The sequence below is a fragment of the Passer domesticus genome, chromosome 5, assembly GCF_036417665.1.
Source record: "Passer domesticus isolate bPasDom1 chromosome 5, bPasDom1.hap1, whole genome shotgun sequence".
NCBI classification, from domain to species: Eukaryota; Metazoa; Chordata; class Aves; order Passeriformes; family Passeridae; genus Passer; species Passer domesticus.
Window position 1 is genome coordinate 8,179,045 of NC_087478.1, and position 19,051 is coordinate 8,198,095.

At 39.6% G+C, this 19,051-nt stretch overlaps 1 protein-coding gene across 10 annotated transcripts in view; it reads left to right on the forward strand.

Annotated features, from left to right (window-relative positions):
- Positions 1–1,411: 1,411 nt before the first annotated feature.
- PCLO (piccolo presynaptic cytomatrix protein) overlaps positions 1,412–19,051 on the forward strand; it is a 322,004-nt gene continuing 304,364 nt past the window's right edge. For 8 of the 10 annotated variants that reach the window (XM_064421865.1, XM_064421866.1, XM_064421869.1 and 5 more), the window contains exons 1-2: positions 1,413–1,876; positions 7,678–8,923. In XM_064421865.1, coding sequence (XP_064277935.1) covers positions 1,635–1,876; positions 7,678–8,923 — 1,488 coding nt within the window. In that variant the 5' untranslated portion in view covers positions 1,413–1,634. Of the gene's footprint in view, positions 1,877–7,677; positions 8,924–19,051 lie in introns of all 10 variants that reach the window. The other 2 variants (XM_064421874.1, XM_064421873.1) reach the window with 1 other exon arrangement.

The following is a 19,051-nucleotide window of genomic DNA, read 5'->3' on the forward strand; positions in this document are numbered from 1 at the left end:
AAACTAGTGGCAAAGACATAGAGAGGCCAAGGCACTTAGTGGCTTTTATGGACTGGGTTTGTCCTGTAGTCTCCCAGGTCTGTGAGGAAAAGCATGAGCTGTAAACCAGCTGGATATGCAGAAGCTTACGGCACTAAATGGAATGGATCAAAAAGTGATGAGGGAGCTGATGCTACTGCAAAGTCAGTCATCTTCAGAAAGTCACTGGGAAAGTTTCCTAATGACCAGAAAAAAAAAGCAAGCACTGTACTCATCTTCAGAGAGGAGATCCACAAGAGAACTATCAGGCAGTTTGACAAATGTGACCTGTACCCTTCCTGGGAAAGAGCAAGTCCTCTTAGGAGCCATGTCCAAGCAGACAAAAGACAGGAAGGTTATTAAAAACAGACAGCATATGTTTAACCCCAGGCAAATCACTCCATCAGGCTTTCAGCATGATCAGCTATAACATCCTTATAGCCAAATTAGGGAGACCTGTCCAGTGGATGAAAAATAGACTGAACTATTGGGCTCAAACAAGCTGTGGTTATTTGCATCATGTCCAACTGCTGGCATGTCACTATTTGTATCTTTCTGACTAATGGTATGCAATGTCTCTGCTACTGATGTGAGCAAGGCATGGAATACGTTCTCTGCAAATCTCAGCTGGGAGAGCAGTAGATACACTAAAGAACAGGGCCATTCTCCTCCATACAGGTGGGATGATGGGCTGGCAGGAAGGTCTTGAAGAATGGCAAGATTCTGTATCTGGGAAGGAGTAACTCCATGCACCAGCATGGGTTGTCCCAAAAGCAGCTTTGCAGCAAACATCCAGATGAAATGCATTCCAGCAGTAGGTGGTTGTGATGAAGAATGCCAGAGGCAGACTGACCTCTGCTACCTCAAGTGTGGCCAGAAGGTTGGAGAAGATTATTCTCCTCAATATATTCAGCAGTTGTGAAACTGCACTAGGAATACAGTGTCCAGTTTGGGGCTGATTGGTCCTGGAATGACGCTGATATAGTGGAGACAGTCATCACAATGGTAGTCCAGTACCGAAACACAGACCGAGAGAAGCTGTAAAATGTCTATCCACAGGGACACTCAAAACTCTGCTGTTCAGGGCACGGAGCAATCCGACCTCACTGACTCTACTCTGAAGGGGTTGCTTGCAGGGGGTGTCCTCCAGGGGCATCTTCCAGTCCCTCTTGCTTTGCTTTGGGCGAGCGAGGTTTCTGAAAGCTTTAACTGCTCGCGAGCACATCCTTGGACGCAGAGGGAAGGAGCGCGGGAGGCAGCATCACCCGCAGGGCCGGCCGCGGCTCCGCGCTCGGTCCCTCAAGCTGCGGCGGGTGCGCGGGGCGGGGGCGGCGGTGCCTTTAAAGGCCGGGGCGCGGGGCGGGCCCGGAGCGCGGGGGGAGCCGCCCGCCCGGAGCATGCGCTGCGCGGGGCGGCGGAGCGCGGCGGGCGGCACCGCCGCACTCCCCCGGCAGCCGCGGCGGCAGCCAGCGAGCCCCAGCCCGGCCCCGGCGCTGCCGCCGCGCGGGGCCGTGGTGGCGGCCGCGGAGCCCTGATTGCCCGCGGGGGAGCGGGGCTGCGAGCCGCCCCCCAGCCCGGTCAGCGCCCGACGGGAGAGGCGGCGAGCCGCGGCGGCCATGGGCAACGAGGCGAGCCTGGAAGGAGGCGAAGGGCTGGGCGCCTTCCCCGAAGGGGCGGCGGCAGCCGGGGATGGCGGCGGCTCCGCGGCCCCCTTGCAGAGCCTGGTCCCGGCCGGGGTGGAGGCGGACCTGAGCCAGCTGAGCGAGGAGGAGAGGAGGCAGATCGCCGCTGTCATGTCAAGGGCGCAGGGGCTGCCCAGAGGGAACCTCGCCGGCGCGGAGCCGCCTCCCATGCAAAGGCATGCACGGAAAATCTCCCTTCTCCCGCTCCTCCCTTCCCCCTTCTCCGTCTCCTCGCGGTGGGGCGGGGGGCGAGTCGCAATACGATCTGGGCCCGCTGCACCCGGCGCCGGCGTTCCATTTTGCTGGCAGAGGGAGGGAAGGGGTGGCCGCACGGGCGCGGGCACCAGCACGGAGCCTGCACCCTCTGCCTTCCCCCACTCCAGCGGTCTCTGATAATAGCGGCGGTCCCCGGTTCCGTGGGCTGCGCCCTCCTTTCCTGCCTTGCACTGATCTGGAGCACGGGGAGCTTCTGTGTCGGGGCGGGGAGAGATGTGCAGACACCGTTGTGGTTTTCTGTGTGCGGGTGTGTGCTTTACGGGGCTGGATGCCCCACAGCTCGGATAGGAGCCAGGGAAGCGGATGGGTTCTGTAAGCGTCTGGAGAGAGAATCTTGTTGAATCTTCCGAAGCTTTTGGGGATAATACATTTGCTGGCCGTTACTCTGCCAATTCTGAACCTCTACAACTATCATTTGGCTTCATTAAATAGTCATGGATTGAGGAGGTCTGTTCCAGCCTATTTTTTCATCTTTTTTTTTTTTTTTCCCTTTATTAGTTGTAAGGGGAGAGGCTAAATAGATTAAATTGATTGCCACGGTATTCAGTGTTCAGGAGAGTCATGACTTTACCCCATTGTGCTTTTGCGAAGGCTGGGGTGATTTCCTTGCCCGTTCTTTGCCTGCCCCTCCGCGAATTCACAGCCCGGCGTGCAACAAGCCCGCTCCCCGCCCGGCTCCTCGGGGCTGCTGCTCTCCGTGGTGCTGAAACACCGGCCCTGCCCCATGTCGCTCTCCGTGGTGCTGAAACACCGGCCCTCCCTGGCCCCGTGTCGCTGTCCTCGGTCCTGAACCCCTCCTGGCCCGGCTCCGTGTCGCTGTCCTCGGTGCTGAACCCCTCCTGGCCCGGTCCGTCGCCCGAGGCCGGCGCCTCTGTTGCTCTCCGACTCCGGGGCTGGGTGTGTTGTTTGTCTTGAAGGAGGAGGCTAGAAGGAGCCTCCCCGACTGTTTCACGGTGCATTGACCTCACCCCACATACATGCATATTCAGTTTATATAATATCAGGTTTATATAAGTGAGTTCTAGAGGAGAGGCAAGGAGGGTGGGACTAAATTAATTATTGGGCAAAATACTGGAGTCACTGAGATTATACCTGAGATGATGGTCTCCATTTTTTGCAACTGGAAGTCAAATCTTCTTATTTCATGTCTTGCTTAATTATTGATAGGGCATTAGTACTGTGTGTAAAATAAAATTTTCCATTCAATTCAGGTCTCTGCACAGCTTCTGTTGTTAACGAGGAATGTTAATGAGAAAAATGAATATTCTTTAGTTCCATGAAACTAAGCTCAAAATTCCCTTTTGCATAACTCTCTATGAACAAAGACACACGTACTTTGAAGCTTACTTTTTAATGGAACACCAGCATGAAAAAATAAGGATAAATGTTCTTGGAAGTCATTAGAATTGGCTGAACTCATTGCAATGTGAATATCACTGCATTTATAAATGGCTGCTTTCCTACAAACATATTTATATCAGAAGCTACTTTGATCTTGTTAGCATACCATGCTTCCACCATCTATTTAAAGTAAGAGGACTCTAAATTTGTGAATTACAGCCTTTTACCTTGCGTCAGAATGTCAGCTTTGACTATTATAGCAATTCCCATCATAGTATCTTCGTGCCTGTCCCACTGTAATGAAGTTACTACTTGTCTTGTTTCCTGGTTTGTAGCTTTATTTGCTTCTCTTGCTGTTTGCTTTCTTTGCTGTTGAGAGCTACCAAGAATGTTTGCAGTAATTATCAAGAACCTGATCCAAACAAAACCCTTGGAGTAAGACTCTCCTAAGGATTACAGATCACCCTCTTCCAGACTGAAACTGGAACTAGTTTTGTTATTTTTCTTTTCTTTCCAGTCCAAATATTAAGTGACAGAGTGTGATCAAAAGAGGAATTCTGGCTTTCAGTCCATATAGCTTTGCATTTTGGCAGTGTCCTTATTGCAGCGAGTGTTAGTTTTTAGCATATTAAATGGATTTTTCCTTCATGATTTCAATTATAACATTAGAGTCTAATAATTATTTTCTATTCTAAATACTCTCATTCCTGCTCCCAAAATAACCCTAAAGCTTACAAATTCCTTATGATTGCTGGTGTCCTGAGGTAACATTTTTGCAAATACAGACTTTTTAATAGTAAGTAATATATGCGCCAGGTATCATAGGTGCACCTCTACCACCTTAACATGAATCCTGTACATTCTAGAACTTCTGTAGGTTTGAGCTTTTAAGTCTTTTGAATTTTAATATAAGCATTTCGACTTAGAGCACCTAAAGTGAACTGTCTAATAATTGTCCTACTATTTAGGGAAAAAAAAAAAAAGTTTCATTTTCAAGGTTCCAGTGAGATGTTTAGGATCTGTGGAAATCTTTCTATACTATTTTGATTACTTGTCTTGAGAAAATTCATGGTTGAGAAATTTATCTGAAACAAGCACAGTCAATTTGTAAGCAAGTTCCATTTGTTCTAGCTTCATCAAGTGACTCTGTAACTGTGCCAGTGTTCACTTCCTGAGGAATTACACTATATCTGAAAGGATTAGATGGCCAGCTGAATATATGACCATCTAATACAGCTGCTTGGGTTTTTTGGTCCTTCCCTCCCCAGTTCAATGAGTTTGCCACAATAGATACAAGTAAAAAAAAAAGAATTGCTGCATTTTTTTAAGAAATGCTAAGAAGTCTAGCTGAGTGTCACACTTCTGAAGTATATTTGTGGTATATTGTATATTTTCTAGATGAAATATATATTTTTTAAAAAGTTGGCCACGGGAGGATGTATAAGTTCATACATATATTTTCTGTAGATATGAAAAGATCTAACTACCTTTGAGTTGCATTGTTACTGCATTTGTGTTTGAGACTATTAATATTGATGAACAGGGAGAAGACATGCCTTCTTAACAGGTGCTTGTAGTTATGGAATTGAAGAACTAGACCAATAGTCCTTTTGTTAAATCTCTGCTTACTCCAAAGTAAGCTTTGATTGGGCTTTAATATGTAAATGAGTAGAGATGAGTTCCATGAGTCAAGACCAAAGTGAGAGGAAACAGCAGTACAAAGAAAAATATTATGTGAGGAAGAACTAAATTATTTTTTATGTTGAGTCTGGTTTGAAGGCCTTTTCATGATTCAAAGGATTTGAAAGCTAGAAGATTCTTGTCAAATTCTTGTCAAGATTTAGTTTGAGGTTTCTGATTCTCCAGTTCAATTAAGATTTTTGAGTATCAGTCTGTAGTTGGTTGTAAAATAGTTGTAGACAAGAAAGCTTCAAGTCTCAGGTTACCTCAAACTAAGTGGAGCAAGTCCTGGCTTTTGACAGAAGTTACATTTCTCAAAAAGCTTGTCTTTCCAAGGCTTTTTCTTCCACTAGTTAATCACGCACTGTCTCCATTGCTTAGAAACACTGGTATGTACAAAGGCAAGACAAGTCAGCTCTTCAGAATATATCAGTAGCGTTGAAGAGAATTACCTGAGTTTATTTCCTAGATTCATGGGTTTCAATCTCATTTTAGAGCTGATATCTGATCAGGTGGAAATTTATGGAACACATTATTTGATAAAAATGCAGCTGGAGCAGAATTTCGCTCCAATACACAGTTATTTTTCTTGCTAATTTCCAAGTTGAATTTTTAAAAATGGTTGGGGTTTTTTGCTTGGGTTTTTGTTTGGGATTCCCCCCTCTTCTGTTGTACCTTCACATTGTAAGGTTTGGGCATGGTACCCTATTTCTGGACCTGAATTTCAATAGCACTGATTTTTTCTTCCCTCCTCCCTTTTAACTCTTATCATTGTTGAATGAAGCCTTCCAAGAGTTTGAATATTTACAAACATGAATGCTGGAGGTGTACCAGGCTAATAGACTAGTTGAAATACACTAGTTGTTAATAGACTAGTTAAAATGTTTATATATGGTAAGAGTGCCTCTTCAGATAAACCTAGAGTGCTTTTCTAAATAACGAGAAACAGAACTGCAGGTAGACCTACCTAGTTGCTAATCAGAGTATAAAACTGCTCTTTCAGTAAGCAAAAATGCAAAATATTTGAAAGATTTAGATTGTCATTGGGCTTTTCTGAAGTATCCTCTTTATGAATTTATCAATGTTCACTGATGCCAGTGGAAAAGCACCTACTCACTTCAGTGGGTTGCACATTCGGGTCATAAGCTTCCAAATATTGTAGTCAATAAATACAGAAGAATTGGAAAGAATAAATGGAATTGTGGAAGGCTGGAAACAGTTTGTCCTTAACAAGTCTTACTTGAGGAAATTTTTAATTAACAGAAAAAGTCAGATGCAAGATTATCAGAAATCCCGCATTGTGAGAATTACACAAAAAAAGTCTGCCATTTAGCTTTATCCTTTTGAATTGCCATTGCTAGCCATGTAATGGAAACTAAACACTAATCAGACATACTGCTAAACTCATGGTGATATTAAATATGTAAAATACATTTTTTAATGTGACTATTGTAGGTGGTTCTGCAGACTTCTGAAAAAAAAAACTTTTTAAATTGTGCATTTATTTATCTGTTTATTAATCAAAGAATGTAGTTAAATCTAGTAAGTGATTGTTTATTTTGCTCATGAATACCCAAGAAGAAATATCATGTCTGGCAAACTAGGATCACAGGTGACTGGTTCTCTCAAAGTGAAAAACGAAAATTTTATATTTGCAACATTTCTGTGATGCTGAAGAGAACTCCATATCTTCCAGCAGAAGCTCAGTGGTAGCACTGAACAGAATATTTTATTACATCCCTGAGCATTAGCAGCAATGCAACAATATTATTTCCTGTGCTACAGCCAAATATAGCAACAAGTAAAATAATATGCCACATATGAAACCGTGGTCTTGATTTGGGTTCCTACATTCTTAGTTTCATTTTGTCCTGTATGAACATACAACAAAATATTGTTGCATGAATTTTTTCTCAATTCTCTAATGTAATGTGGTGTTCTTTTTAATACTGGTCAGTGTGAATTGTTCAGATGATGCTGAGAAGCAGTATGGTAGCTATTTGCAAAGAAGAAGAAAAAGGTTCAAGGATAACTGAGAACTGAAATCTGTTTTATTTGATGGAGAACTCTTCTGATTTGTGAGCAGATGGGTAAAAAAATAAATATTTTACAAAGAAGCGTATCCTCCTTAACATACAAGAGTTTTAGGAGTTTAAATCCTTGCTGCATATTGAATTGTAAATATATCCAAATTTTGTACAAGTATCCAGAACACAAGTACATAAGCATGCTGAATTGTGCATTTTTTTGTATGGCTGTACTTTGATCTGTTAATTTGGACACCTCTGTTTCATTTAGTCTTCTGTCTCCCTATTTTTTATATCCTGAGGAGTAGGGTGGGGTTAATAATTTGGATATAGGTATAATAGGAAGTTCTAGCTTTGATCTCTTCAGAAATCTGAAAAAAAAAGGATATCTGGTTAAATATTGTTGTGTTAGATTATTTTCTAAAGAATAAAACAATCTATTACTGAATGCTTGTATAAGCCTTTAAAGAATAGTGATTATTGAAATACTTTTTACACTCATGTTGTTATAAGCCATGGTCTTGAAAATGCTTAAGCACTGAGAAACTTCACAGCACTACCAGTGCACTTCCAAGGTTACTGATACATCTTTTTTTGTCTAATTTTTATTATATCATGCCTTATTTTAATCTTATTACATTTTCTCTTTGCAGACATCCTGAACTTGATACAAGCCGCCATCCCAGACAACCAGGTAAGCCTCCAGATCCAGGACCACCAGGTTTAAGTAAAAGCAGAACAGTAGATGTGCTGAAGACAGAACAACGGGCACCTGGAAGGAGCCCTTCTACTCTCAGTCTACGGGAATCAAAGTCCAGGACTGATTTTAAAGAAGATCAGAAGCCAAGTATGATGCCCAGTTTTCTCTCAGAAGCCAATCCATTGAGTGCAGTCACTTCAGTTGTGAACAAATTCAATCCTTTTGATTTGATATCGGATTCAGATACAGCTCATGAAGAAGCCGGTAGGAAACAAAAAGTTGCCCCAAAAGAGCAAGGGAAACCTGAGGAGCAGAGGAGTCCTGCGAAACATCCAACTCAACCACAGTCTCCAAAGCCAGCTGTTCAACAACAAGGACCTGTCAGACCTCCTGTCCAACAAACTGAGTCTTCCAAGCAGCAGCAGCAGCCTGGGGGACCAAAGCAAGTTCAGAAACCAGGCCATGGCCAACCAGCAGATGCTAAGCAAGAGCAAGCAAAACAACCAGCCCAGCCACGAGGACCACAGAAATCTCAGCCGCAACCATCAGAACCAACAAAACCCATTCAACAACAAACTTCTGCAAAACCTTCATCAGGCCCAACAAAACCATCCCCACAGCAACCAGACAGCACTAAAGTGGCATCCCAAACAGCACCTCCCACAAAACCATCATCGCAGCAGCCGGGACCTGCGAAACAACCATCACAGCAGCCTGCACGGCAAGGAGGTCCTGTAAAGCCATCTCCCCAGCAGACAGGACCTCCAAAACAGCCTTCTCAGCAACCTGGACCTGAAAAGCCATCTGCTCAGCAAACAGGACCTGCAAAGCAACCACCTCAGTCTGGATCTGGGAAGCCACCTCCACAGCAAACAGGGCTTGTAAAACAAGTGCCACCCCAGGCAGGGCCTACAAAACCACCTTCTCAGACTGCAGGGCCCACAAAAGCCCCGACACAACAAGCAGGACCTACAAAACCACCTGGCCAGCAACCAGGGCCTGAAAAACCCCCACAGCAAACACAAGCTGGTGCAAGTCAACCCACCGAGTCTGCCCCAAAGAAAACCTTCTGTCCTCTTTGTACGACCACTGAGCTGCTGCTGCACACTCCTGAAAAGGCCAACTACAACACATGCACCCAGTGTCACACTGTAGTCTGCAGCCTGTGTGGATTCAATCCTAATCCTCATATCACAGAGGTGAGTAATTTTCGAACTGATCTTCACTAAGAATTCAGTTTGCCTTTGTTATGTTGAAACATCAGATGTACTGCATGTACTACATATACCATTGTGATAACTTAACAAGTTCAGTAAAAAATTAATGCTATTTCAGATAACTGCTTATGAGTAAAACAGGGTGAAACTGGAGGAAAAAAAAGAGAAGATAATGGTTCTCTGCTCCTATAGATTTAGAAATGTGTTCTCATCTCTTCATATAAAGACGAAAAACTCCAGTGTGACTTTTGTCTCATTTTGATTGTAATCACCTGCTATGTTTATAATCTGACCACAGTGCACATGTAGAAATACATTTATAGATAAATAATATTTTCTGCTATAAGAACTAATAAAAAAAAATCAGTTTTCATAGATCCAGTGTGTGGCTTAGGAAAGGATGTGGAGTGGATCTGCTTTACAACTGTGTCAGTGTTCAGTTGTGTTAGTTGAAAGCCTGAGTCATGAGTTTGTCTTAGTGCTACATGGGTTATTTCATTCTTGGGGGATGTTAAGATCTCTGTGGACTATTTCTAACCTTGATTACCATTCTTGCTGTAATTCTATAGCACAGAAATGGAATAGAAAGCAATATTGGGATTTAAAATTAATTTATTTTAACCTAATGTTTGTGGTAGCTTGATTTATTGCTTATACATGTCCTTTATTGCTCTGCATAGGAATAAGGCTTCATGTGACTGTTTGCTCAGCTTCTTGTACATCCTGATATGCTACTTTTAAATTTACAAAGTAATTGGTGTTTCTTTTCAGTACCAATACTTTTATCAATTCAAGCATAGTAGACCGGGCACCAAAGGCTAACTAATGATAATCAGAGGGGATATTTGGAAAACTTATTTTTTTGTCTTGCTGTGATGTTAATTTAGCTGATCACAGAAGCACACACAAAGAAGTACGGACTACTACTGTATTTTGAACCTGATATATAATACCTGTATGTTTAAAATTGAATCAAAGAATTTCTGAAGTTGGAGAGGTGGTCTGGATATAGTGTAGTCTAAAAACTTCTGCTCAAAGCAGTGTCACCTAAAGCAGCTTTAGCCAGTGTTGAATATCTTTAAGGATGGAGCCCTGACAGCCTTTCTGGGCAACCTGTATAATCAATATCACAATGACTTAAGGACATTGATAGTGGCTGGTTTTCTTTCTAGCACACATTTTTTTGTGGCTACCTGGTAACAAACAGCAGACTTTTTGCATCCAGCAATATAATATTTTTTTGATTTTTTTTTGTTAAAATTGCAAATTTAAGATGGAAAGACTAATAGCAGCAACCACTGGTAGCACTTTGCTTGGTTTAAGAGTGTTAACATCTTCTTTGAGTTTAGGGAAATTGAGGATTGAGATAGCTGGCACTGAAGCCTGAACTGGAAAAGGAGTGACCTGAACATATGTGTGCAGAAACTTCAGAGCATCTGCAACTAACCAGGTGTCAATATTTCAGGGTCTCCATGAGGAAAGGTCATTGTGGACTGCTAGTGTAAAAGAAAATATGTAAAACAGGCTGGAAATGTGATGTATTGATATTAAAGTCAACAAGGAAATTTTATTGCAAACCTTTCCTTTCAAATTCTGCCAGTGTTTTTAGGCCAGAACTTCTTACATTTATTTGTGAGTGCTGAGTTGTTCATGTCTGTAATGTGCTCTTTGGCTGTCTTGAAGCAACAAGTTTGTCTTTCTTTTAAAGCTCCAGATTCCCTATGGAATTGGTCAACAGCTTTGGTGTGTTCAAATGAAACAGGTTTTGAGAGAGAATTTATGTAAGAAGATTTCCAAGTATTTGGAAATTCTGTGAATAACTAGTAGTTTTTGAAGTGGGTAGTCAGTAAGTGTGAAATTCAGGACTTTTAGACAATAAATACAGCTGCATTTAAGACTAACTGATTGCATACATATGTAAAAGCAAATTTGAATTTCATATTAGACATTGAAATAGACAGAGGATATGCATTTATTTCACAATAAAATCATTTCAGAAAAAGAAGGTATTGGGCATCTAATTTATTCAGCTATTAGTTCCAATCTCCTGACTCCCACTCAGGCTTGTCTCATTTGCTCAGCTTTGCACCACCAGCTGTCTTACTGAAACTTCATTGTAGGTGTCCTACTCCAGTCTGCCATTGAAGTGTGACAAATATCACACCTGACTTTGTTTCTGAACATTGGGATCAAAGTTAATAGAACCTGCTCTGGCGTGGACAAAAAATTCATTTATTTCAGCTGCCAAGATCCTCACTTGAGTTATGAACTTTTCCTTCTTCTGTTTCCTTTAAGTATTTAGCTTATTAACAAAAGTTTGATTCCTTTTTTACAGTACTTTATCCACTTCTTCCCATCTGTCAGGAGGATCATTGTTTGTGACTTGGCTATCAGTTTCCTTGCTTATGGTGCAATTTTTTTTCTATTGGCTTCTTGTATTTTAACTTCTCCTGAAGTATTATTGACCAAAATTCTGTGTCTTACCCATGCACCTGCTGACTTTACTGTTTTACTTTAGTGTTTCCTGCTATTTCTTTTGTCATGTTTCATGATTCTGGAATCCTATATTATGCTTTTCCCATGTCCTGTATAACTACTGATTTTACTGCTTCTGTTAAACACATTACTTATGGGGAAGCAATAAATTCAAATTGGATGTGGGGAGTGGAAGGCATTTATTTAGAAAAACATTTGACTTTTGTTCTCTGAAATTTCCCCTTTGTGCAGCTGCTGCAAAGGGGAAATTGTTTTCCTAATACAGTCTCCTTACAAGTTTCTTACAAGTTAGCTCAGTCTCCAAAACTAATCAAGTGAATAATTTTTCCAATGCAGATTTTTCTAAATTTCTATGTTCTATATTCCTAGCTGATCCTGAAAATAATTTTACAAGCTTTAAAAACTGGCTTAGGAAGTAGATTGCATACATTTTAAAGCCATTATAAAATGCAGATAAAAAAATTTAATTCATTTTATTAATTTAAACCTCTATTTAAAATTCAGTAGTACATGCACTCTGTCTGTTTCAACTCACTAGAGAGAACGCTGTAACTAAGAGCAGAAAGTGATACCTGTATTGCCACAAGGTCAGATCCCTTGAACTGTTTCTCTGAACCATCTGACACAGCAGTCCTCTTGGGGAAGAAGGATGATTGGTGTCTTTTGTACAGCAGTCTGGAGAGAAAACGCATCATACATAAGTGTTCAGTAACATATGTCTCTCTAATCTGTCTAGGTATTCATACTCCACTCATCACCATGGCACATGACTGCCTAGCAACAGTTGCATAAAGTAATGGAAAAAATTATATAAGCAGGTTTGAGGACTGGTACTCTATTCCATTTGCCTCTCATGTACATCAGAACCTTGTAGGAAGTGTATCTTTTACTACATGGTGACTTGTTTTTCTAATTTTTTTACCATTTTATTTTCCCAAACCCATTCCCTTGAGCCATTAGCAACTGAAAGCAGCACTTCGCAAAAAAAAGATTCAGCCCATTAGAACATTCAAATAGAAGTAGGCTTACAGAAAATGAACAAAGGCATCTTGAGGAAAAAAGGGAAAAAGCACGAACTGCTATAGTTAAATCTAAAGATTAGAGCATATTCTCAACAGCTGGAGTAAATTTTCATTCCCTGTGAACTAGTTATTGGGAGATACATGCAGCCCAGACTGAGCAAGGGTTTAAAGGGTAATAACAGAGTCATTACATTCTTTATGATGGTCATCTGTAAAGCTGATGATCAAATGGAGTGTTAGAGCTGTTAATGTTGTACCCTTGGCTGTGTGTGGGCTCTGCTCCTGGAGCCGACAGGGGATGTGTGTCTGTGCAGATGTGGATGCCTGTCTTCTAGGCAGTTTTTGAGGAGGGATTATTCTACATGAATTTTATATACATAGGATCATATTTCATCCATTGTTTTGGTGTTCTTTAAAGAGAACCTTTAGTGAAGAGGGTCTCAATCAGAGAGCCGGCCGAGTAACGATAGTCACACCAATGTGGCTACATGCTGTTCTCAATTTGTTCAGCAACTTTGGCATATTTATCTTTCTCTATAGACTGTCCCACACCACTAATGCTTAAAGCACATTGGTTAAGTAGCTATATTCACACATACATGTTAAATACTGATTGGTTGTCACACTACAAGCATTCTTAGCTAAGGTGTGCCAAGTTAGCAGTTCTCACGATGTGCTTGGCAGCTGGTCTCATTTTAGCACAATGCTCATTCTTCCTTGATGTATGTATTTGAGGCCCATACATGGTCTGTCTTGTTCCAAGGACAGTATCTGGTCTTCAAAGTATCTCTGTAATCTACACACCAGGGCTGTCCAATTCCCGTAGGAGAATATCATGGCCTTGTTCAGCGAAGAATCCTTCTACAACATTTGAAATTAATCTTGAGGCCAGGTATAATTATATACATGGATACATAATGAAAATTGTACATTCAAATAATGCAAAGCTATGTATTGATACAGAATTTGTTTACTTGCCAAAAGTTCTTCTGGGTGGAGATAATATAAAAATATTTTATTGTTTTAAATTTTTTTTCCAAACAATGTGTCTGTACCAAAGCTGACTTATTCCTAACAGAAAAAAGAGGACGGATAAAAATTCCAAGAGAAGGAAGCACAAAGCCCAAACAGCTGACTGTCTCAAAGTGGAGTGTATGGTTTCTAATCAAGTAGAACTTTTTAATGGATTTTTATCTTTCAATTCAGCATGAAAAATTTTTAACTCGGTCTGAAATATTTTCTTTTTTGTTGCTATTGTAAATTTTTGTGGGGGAGGACATGTCTATCTGTTTATTTTTTAAACTTTTTTTGTTAGAATAGAAATTTTCCATATCAATTATGGGACATATTATTGCCTTGATTTTTTTTTCATTCCTTCTGCCTCTCTTTATATTTACAATAATATCACAACATTTGATTTAAAAATATAACATTTTATTTCAAATCTTTATAATTATTTTTGGTATAAATCTCTAACTAAGCTCTAAATCTCCTAAACGTACTTGAGCATGAAGTAGGATCAGTAACTAAACAGAATGTAAACAGTCAGAAAGGCATTAATTTTTCTTTGTTATTGTCATTATTATTAGGTTGTATAGGGGGAACAATATATAATAATTTAAAATAAGGAAGATTACTATAATTCTTGTGGTGAATCCAGGTAAGTTTTGCTTATACTTACAATAAAATTAATAGAAATTACTCTATTAAATCTTTGTTGATTACATGACAGTAAAGGAAGCTGATGATTGAAGTATTCCCTGTGGTTTGCAGTCTAGACCCTGCTGTGTTGTAATAGGACATAGGAACCAGAATGCAACTTGGTTTGGAAATGATGTATAAACAAGAATAAAACTGACACCACTGTGGCAGTGACATGCAACAAAATCTTAAGTTTTTTAATATCAGGGAAAATAGTTGAGTGAACTTGGTGGGGGGAAGGTAAGGGTTATATAAGTAAAGCAGAAAAAAATAGAAAAAAAATAAAGGACCTAAATCTAATATAAGCTGTTATAATCATCATAAGTTGTATCGAAATGAGTTTAAAAGAACTCCAGCAAATCCTAAGACTTTTAAAAATTTTTCAAAGTAGTTATTTAAATACCAGCTCTTAACTGTGCTGAAGTAAAGCGAGAAGAGTTCTGTGAAACTGATGGACATTAGTCTGGGTTCAAATTGATCAGAGAGCAGATGCAAACAAGACTTGTTTAGTTGCCGTTTAAAAGCCATAAAAGTGTGAAATATTTGCTTTAGTACAAAGAGAAGTTGGGGTGTTCCAGTGTTACCAACACTGCAATTTCTATGCAAATGAGTATTTTTGTGATGAAATGAAGTTAGTATAGTTCCTATAGTTCTGCCCGTAGCCACAACTTCTGCACTGACATTTGGGAAAATTGTAAAGGTCTTCAAGTAGAAGGGTTATGGAAGTACTGGATACTGTATCTCTCTGTGGAATATTCTTAAACAAACTTCCACATTGTTTCTGTCTTCGAGGAAAGCTGTGTGCCTAGAGTTCTGCTTTACTTTAAGGATTAGATGTAGAAATAGCAGTGATGCCCTGTGGTTTTTTCTTTTTTTTTTCCTCTTTACTTAAGGAGCAGAACATAGAGGCAAAATCCCTCTGTATGGGGAATAGTGTCCCAATAATTTAATTGAGCAATATTCTACAATATGCTGGAGTGTTTTCTCATTAGTCCAGAAAGCTGGCCTGTACAGTTTTTAACACAAGTAAATAATAAATTAATCTGCATAGCTAAAGATGTCAACTGCAGTCAGCCATCTGTGCCAGTATTGCTGTTGCTCAGCAACTGTAATTTACTACTATGTGAGGCCATGTGATGTGGGATGGTGTTTGCTGGGCAGCCACTGGGCAGGCAGCACGGCCCAGCCCTGCTCTCACCAGACAGCTTAATCCTTTTCATGATTCGCTCAGTGCAGCACAGATGAACTTTGTTAACCTTTTCTTTGCCACTCTCTTGATTTGCAGTTAGATTTTTTTGTCAGTCCTTCACGTGGCTCTGGCGTATTAAATCTCAGTGCAGTTGATGAGAGCAATGAGCATTTGTTGCATTACTCCATGATGCAGTGCACTGAGCTGTTTTTCCTTGCTATGTGCATTAGACAGCTTAATCATGTCCCTGGCTAAAAAAAACTAGTTTTTAGATATCCTGGGATACTGACATTCAAAAAAAAAATCAAAAGGTAATGTTCATTATTTTGGTTTATGATTCTAATTATGTAAGCTATAAAATAATAGTTCCCCAAACATTCATAATGCATATGCAAACTATAGATTTTCATATTAGTAATTTAAGTAGAGCAGTGGAGTATGTTTTAAGGTTGTGATAACTGCATAATAGAATTAATTCTGCAGTGTTCAGTAGCTATAGAACAGCTAAGTAACATTTAAAAATGGTTTTTCAATATGTCTGTTTAAAAAGTTTGCACCAGCATTGGTTTAGCACCAAGCTACAGAGCTTGTCACCATAGCTGTGGTTTGTAGAAGCATACCCATGGACTGTGCTGCTGACTAGAATCTCATGTCATGTTTGTGAGCACCTTGAGTCAGTGTTCCCTGACAAACTCATCATATACCTGAAAGGAAGGTAAATATGTATTTTGTAGTGATGATGTATTTGCTTGAAATGGGGACCAGTTGCATACTGTATACAATTGTTAAATGTTTGTTTTGGTGTAATTACTTTGAACAGCTGAGAACTTTTTCATAAAAGAGTGGTATAGAAGAAAAAACTTTGTCTCCAATATTGCACAAGCTCCTTTAGAAGACATTTTAACTTGTATGTTAACATACCAATTTAATTTGGTTTGTGATGGTTGTTTTTTTTTTTTTCTTTCATAACAGGATTTTCTGATTTAGTTTCTTGACTTAGAGTGTTCTACCACACTGCATGAAGCTGCATAAAACCATGTGCTTGAGCATGTTATTTTTCATATTTCTCTCATCATCTTGGCAAAAATGTCTGCTAAGAGCCAAATCTGGATTCGTCACTGCTCTTTAAAATTGTTAGGGACTGAATAAGTTACTGTGTTTTCAAACTAAAAGCTGATTTTGTCAATAAAGCTTTGGAGCTGAGCAGTGTCAGCAAAGTCCATTTTGCATACCTATGGTAATGTAAAGGGATGTTAATATTTTATGTATATTTTAAGTTCCTTTTTATAGCAGCAAATGACTGTTCTAAATGAGAATGAGACCCATTCACTTGGAGTGCAGCTCTGCTCTGCAAAGGACTGTTAACATGGCTTCTGAGAGCTGCATTCATATTGTGTGCCAGTAATTTTTATATGAAATATGTGCAATCTGCAAGTCAAAATTTATTTATCATGTACTTCTGGAATCATAGAATCAACATAGATTCTCTTCCTCCCCTACATTATCCGCAGGGATAGAAATTAAGCATGCCAGGCAATGCACTTGCTGACAGCTTTCCTGTTGCTTTTGATGGGTCTGTGTTGCTAGAACAAATCACAACCATTTTTGAAGAAAGGAATAGACACTGGATTGCCTTCAGCTGTCTTGGCTTTGTTTGGGATAGGAAGGAGGACTGAACTATAGTTGCTATTTGTTACTGGTGTCAACTGTTTGCTTGCCTTTCTTTATGCACTCATCATCTATGAAATGCAGTGTTATAATTTTCTTAAAAGTAATTCTCCATGGATGTTGTTAGTAAAATACTGAATGAATTCATTTGGTGCTTCAAACTAGAAGAGTTGATGCTACTGTTGATGAATATATAAAATACATTTTAATTACTTTTTTGTTGTTCTGAGGGTGTATAGTTTCTACAACAGTTAGAAAAGAAAGCAGCAATTTTCTTTGCTCAGGAGGTGAAATCTGAACAAAAATGCTGCATGAAATCTGTCAAGTTTACTGTCCTAGTTATGGAACTTATTGGCATGTCTCAGAATGAAGAAAATCACTTACAGACTTCTTCTAGAAATAAGACCCAGCTCCCCCCCCTATATATTGGTATAAAAACCACACAGCTTGGGTTTCTCAGCATCAAAGAGGAATCTCTGTCACAGACAGGAATGGTGAAAAATCAAAAGTTCCTCTGGAAACTTTTGGTTTTTAATTCCACATACTAGAAATGTGGAGAAAGAAACTAGGAGTCACAGAACTTCTGCCCAGAAACACCTTTAAGATTAGAGAAACATTTTTATTGTAGGTATCTGCAGCTGTATTAAGTTTTACTTCATCTGTAATAATGTGCAAGAGCATCTGTATTTAATGGAAGCCTGCTCCTGTCAAAATGTATGGGAAATCTCTGTAATTCTGGCAGAGCAAACAGGCAAGTGTTTGATAGAAAACTATATCACATAGCACATTTCATTTTGAACTGCTGCTGTTCCAATCACAGGACTATAGTTTGTGCAGTTTTGTTTTTGTTTGAAGATGTGTGTAACCCATAATGACTTGAGCGTTTTGGCAATTAATTCCTCCCACTAAAATGCATGGGAGGAATTTTATGTTCAAACCAGAAAGATGTAAAAAATAATACAGTGAAGTGAAACTTTGTATATTTTCCATTTTTAAGTTCAACTGTAGGAGTTGCTAATTCGGTTTTGGTTTTGGAGGCTTCAGTTTCATACCAAGAATGCACATATGTGTATATATGTATATAATTTAAAAAATAATAATAAGGAAAAAATAGTGGTTGAGGGTTAAGGTTTTGTTTTCTACACTAGGCTGTTTTGTAATCTGTAGCATAAAAGTAATGGTTGTTTGGACTCTGAGTAGGTCGCAGAATCAGACAGGACAAGCTGCAGGTTGAAGACAAACCTAAAAGCTTATAAATGCAATTGGAATATGGACACCTTAAATGTAAGAATTATTCAAACTACTCATTTTATAGCCCCGCCAACTCTACAGCTACTTCATTTGAGGCCATGAAGGCATCATAGTGATATAAATTTAGATTTCCTGGAAGCTGAATGAGAGCAAGTAGGCACCTGTTATTGCCATGGTGTAAAAAGAACCAGAAACATTGAATCCCTATGGAAAGCACATTTTCCAAATATTTGTAGTAATCCTTTGGAGGGGCGGGGGAAAAGCCATTCCTTGCTTAGGTCCATTAAAAAACTCCTCACAGAATCTTGTCTTTCTCCACTGTAGAGCAGAGCTTACCTCCCTAATATAAGAAATCTTAGTTACTTTCCCAAAGCCAGACAACTTTGACAGCCTGGTCTTTGATTACACTTAAGCCCTAGAAAACCCTCAAGGATTAATCCAGAAATGGTATTAGTATATATCTAATTAAATTATGTTACTAATATATAAAATCAGGTAAGGGAAGTGATCATTAAGCAAACAAAATGGGAGTTAAGCTAAGTGTAATCCTTGCTCAAGTCCTCTGTACAGGTCTGAACTTAATTCCTTTCATAATTCAAAGCAGAGTTTAAACATGTGTTCCAGGGTTTTTTTCAGTTGTTTTCACTTTTTAACAATTATTTGTTACATGGTTTGCAAGTAGAACAGAGAACTGTTTAAACAATCTAAAAAAAATTGCACTGAAAATGGAAGATAAGTGCAGCCTTATTATGAATGGAACTTCACAGCTGAGGACAAAATTTG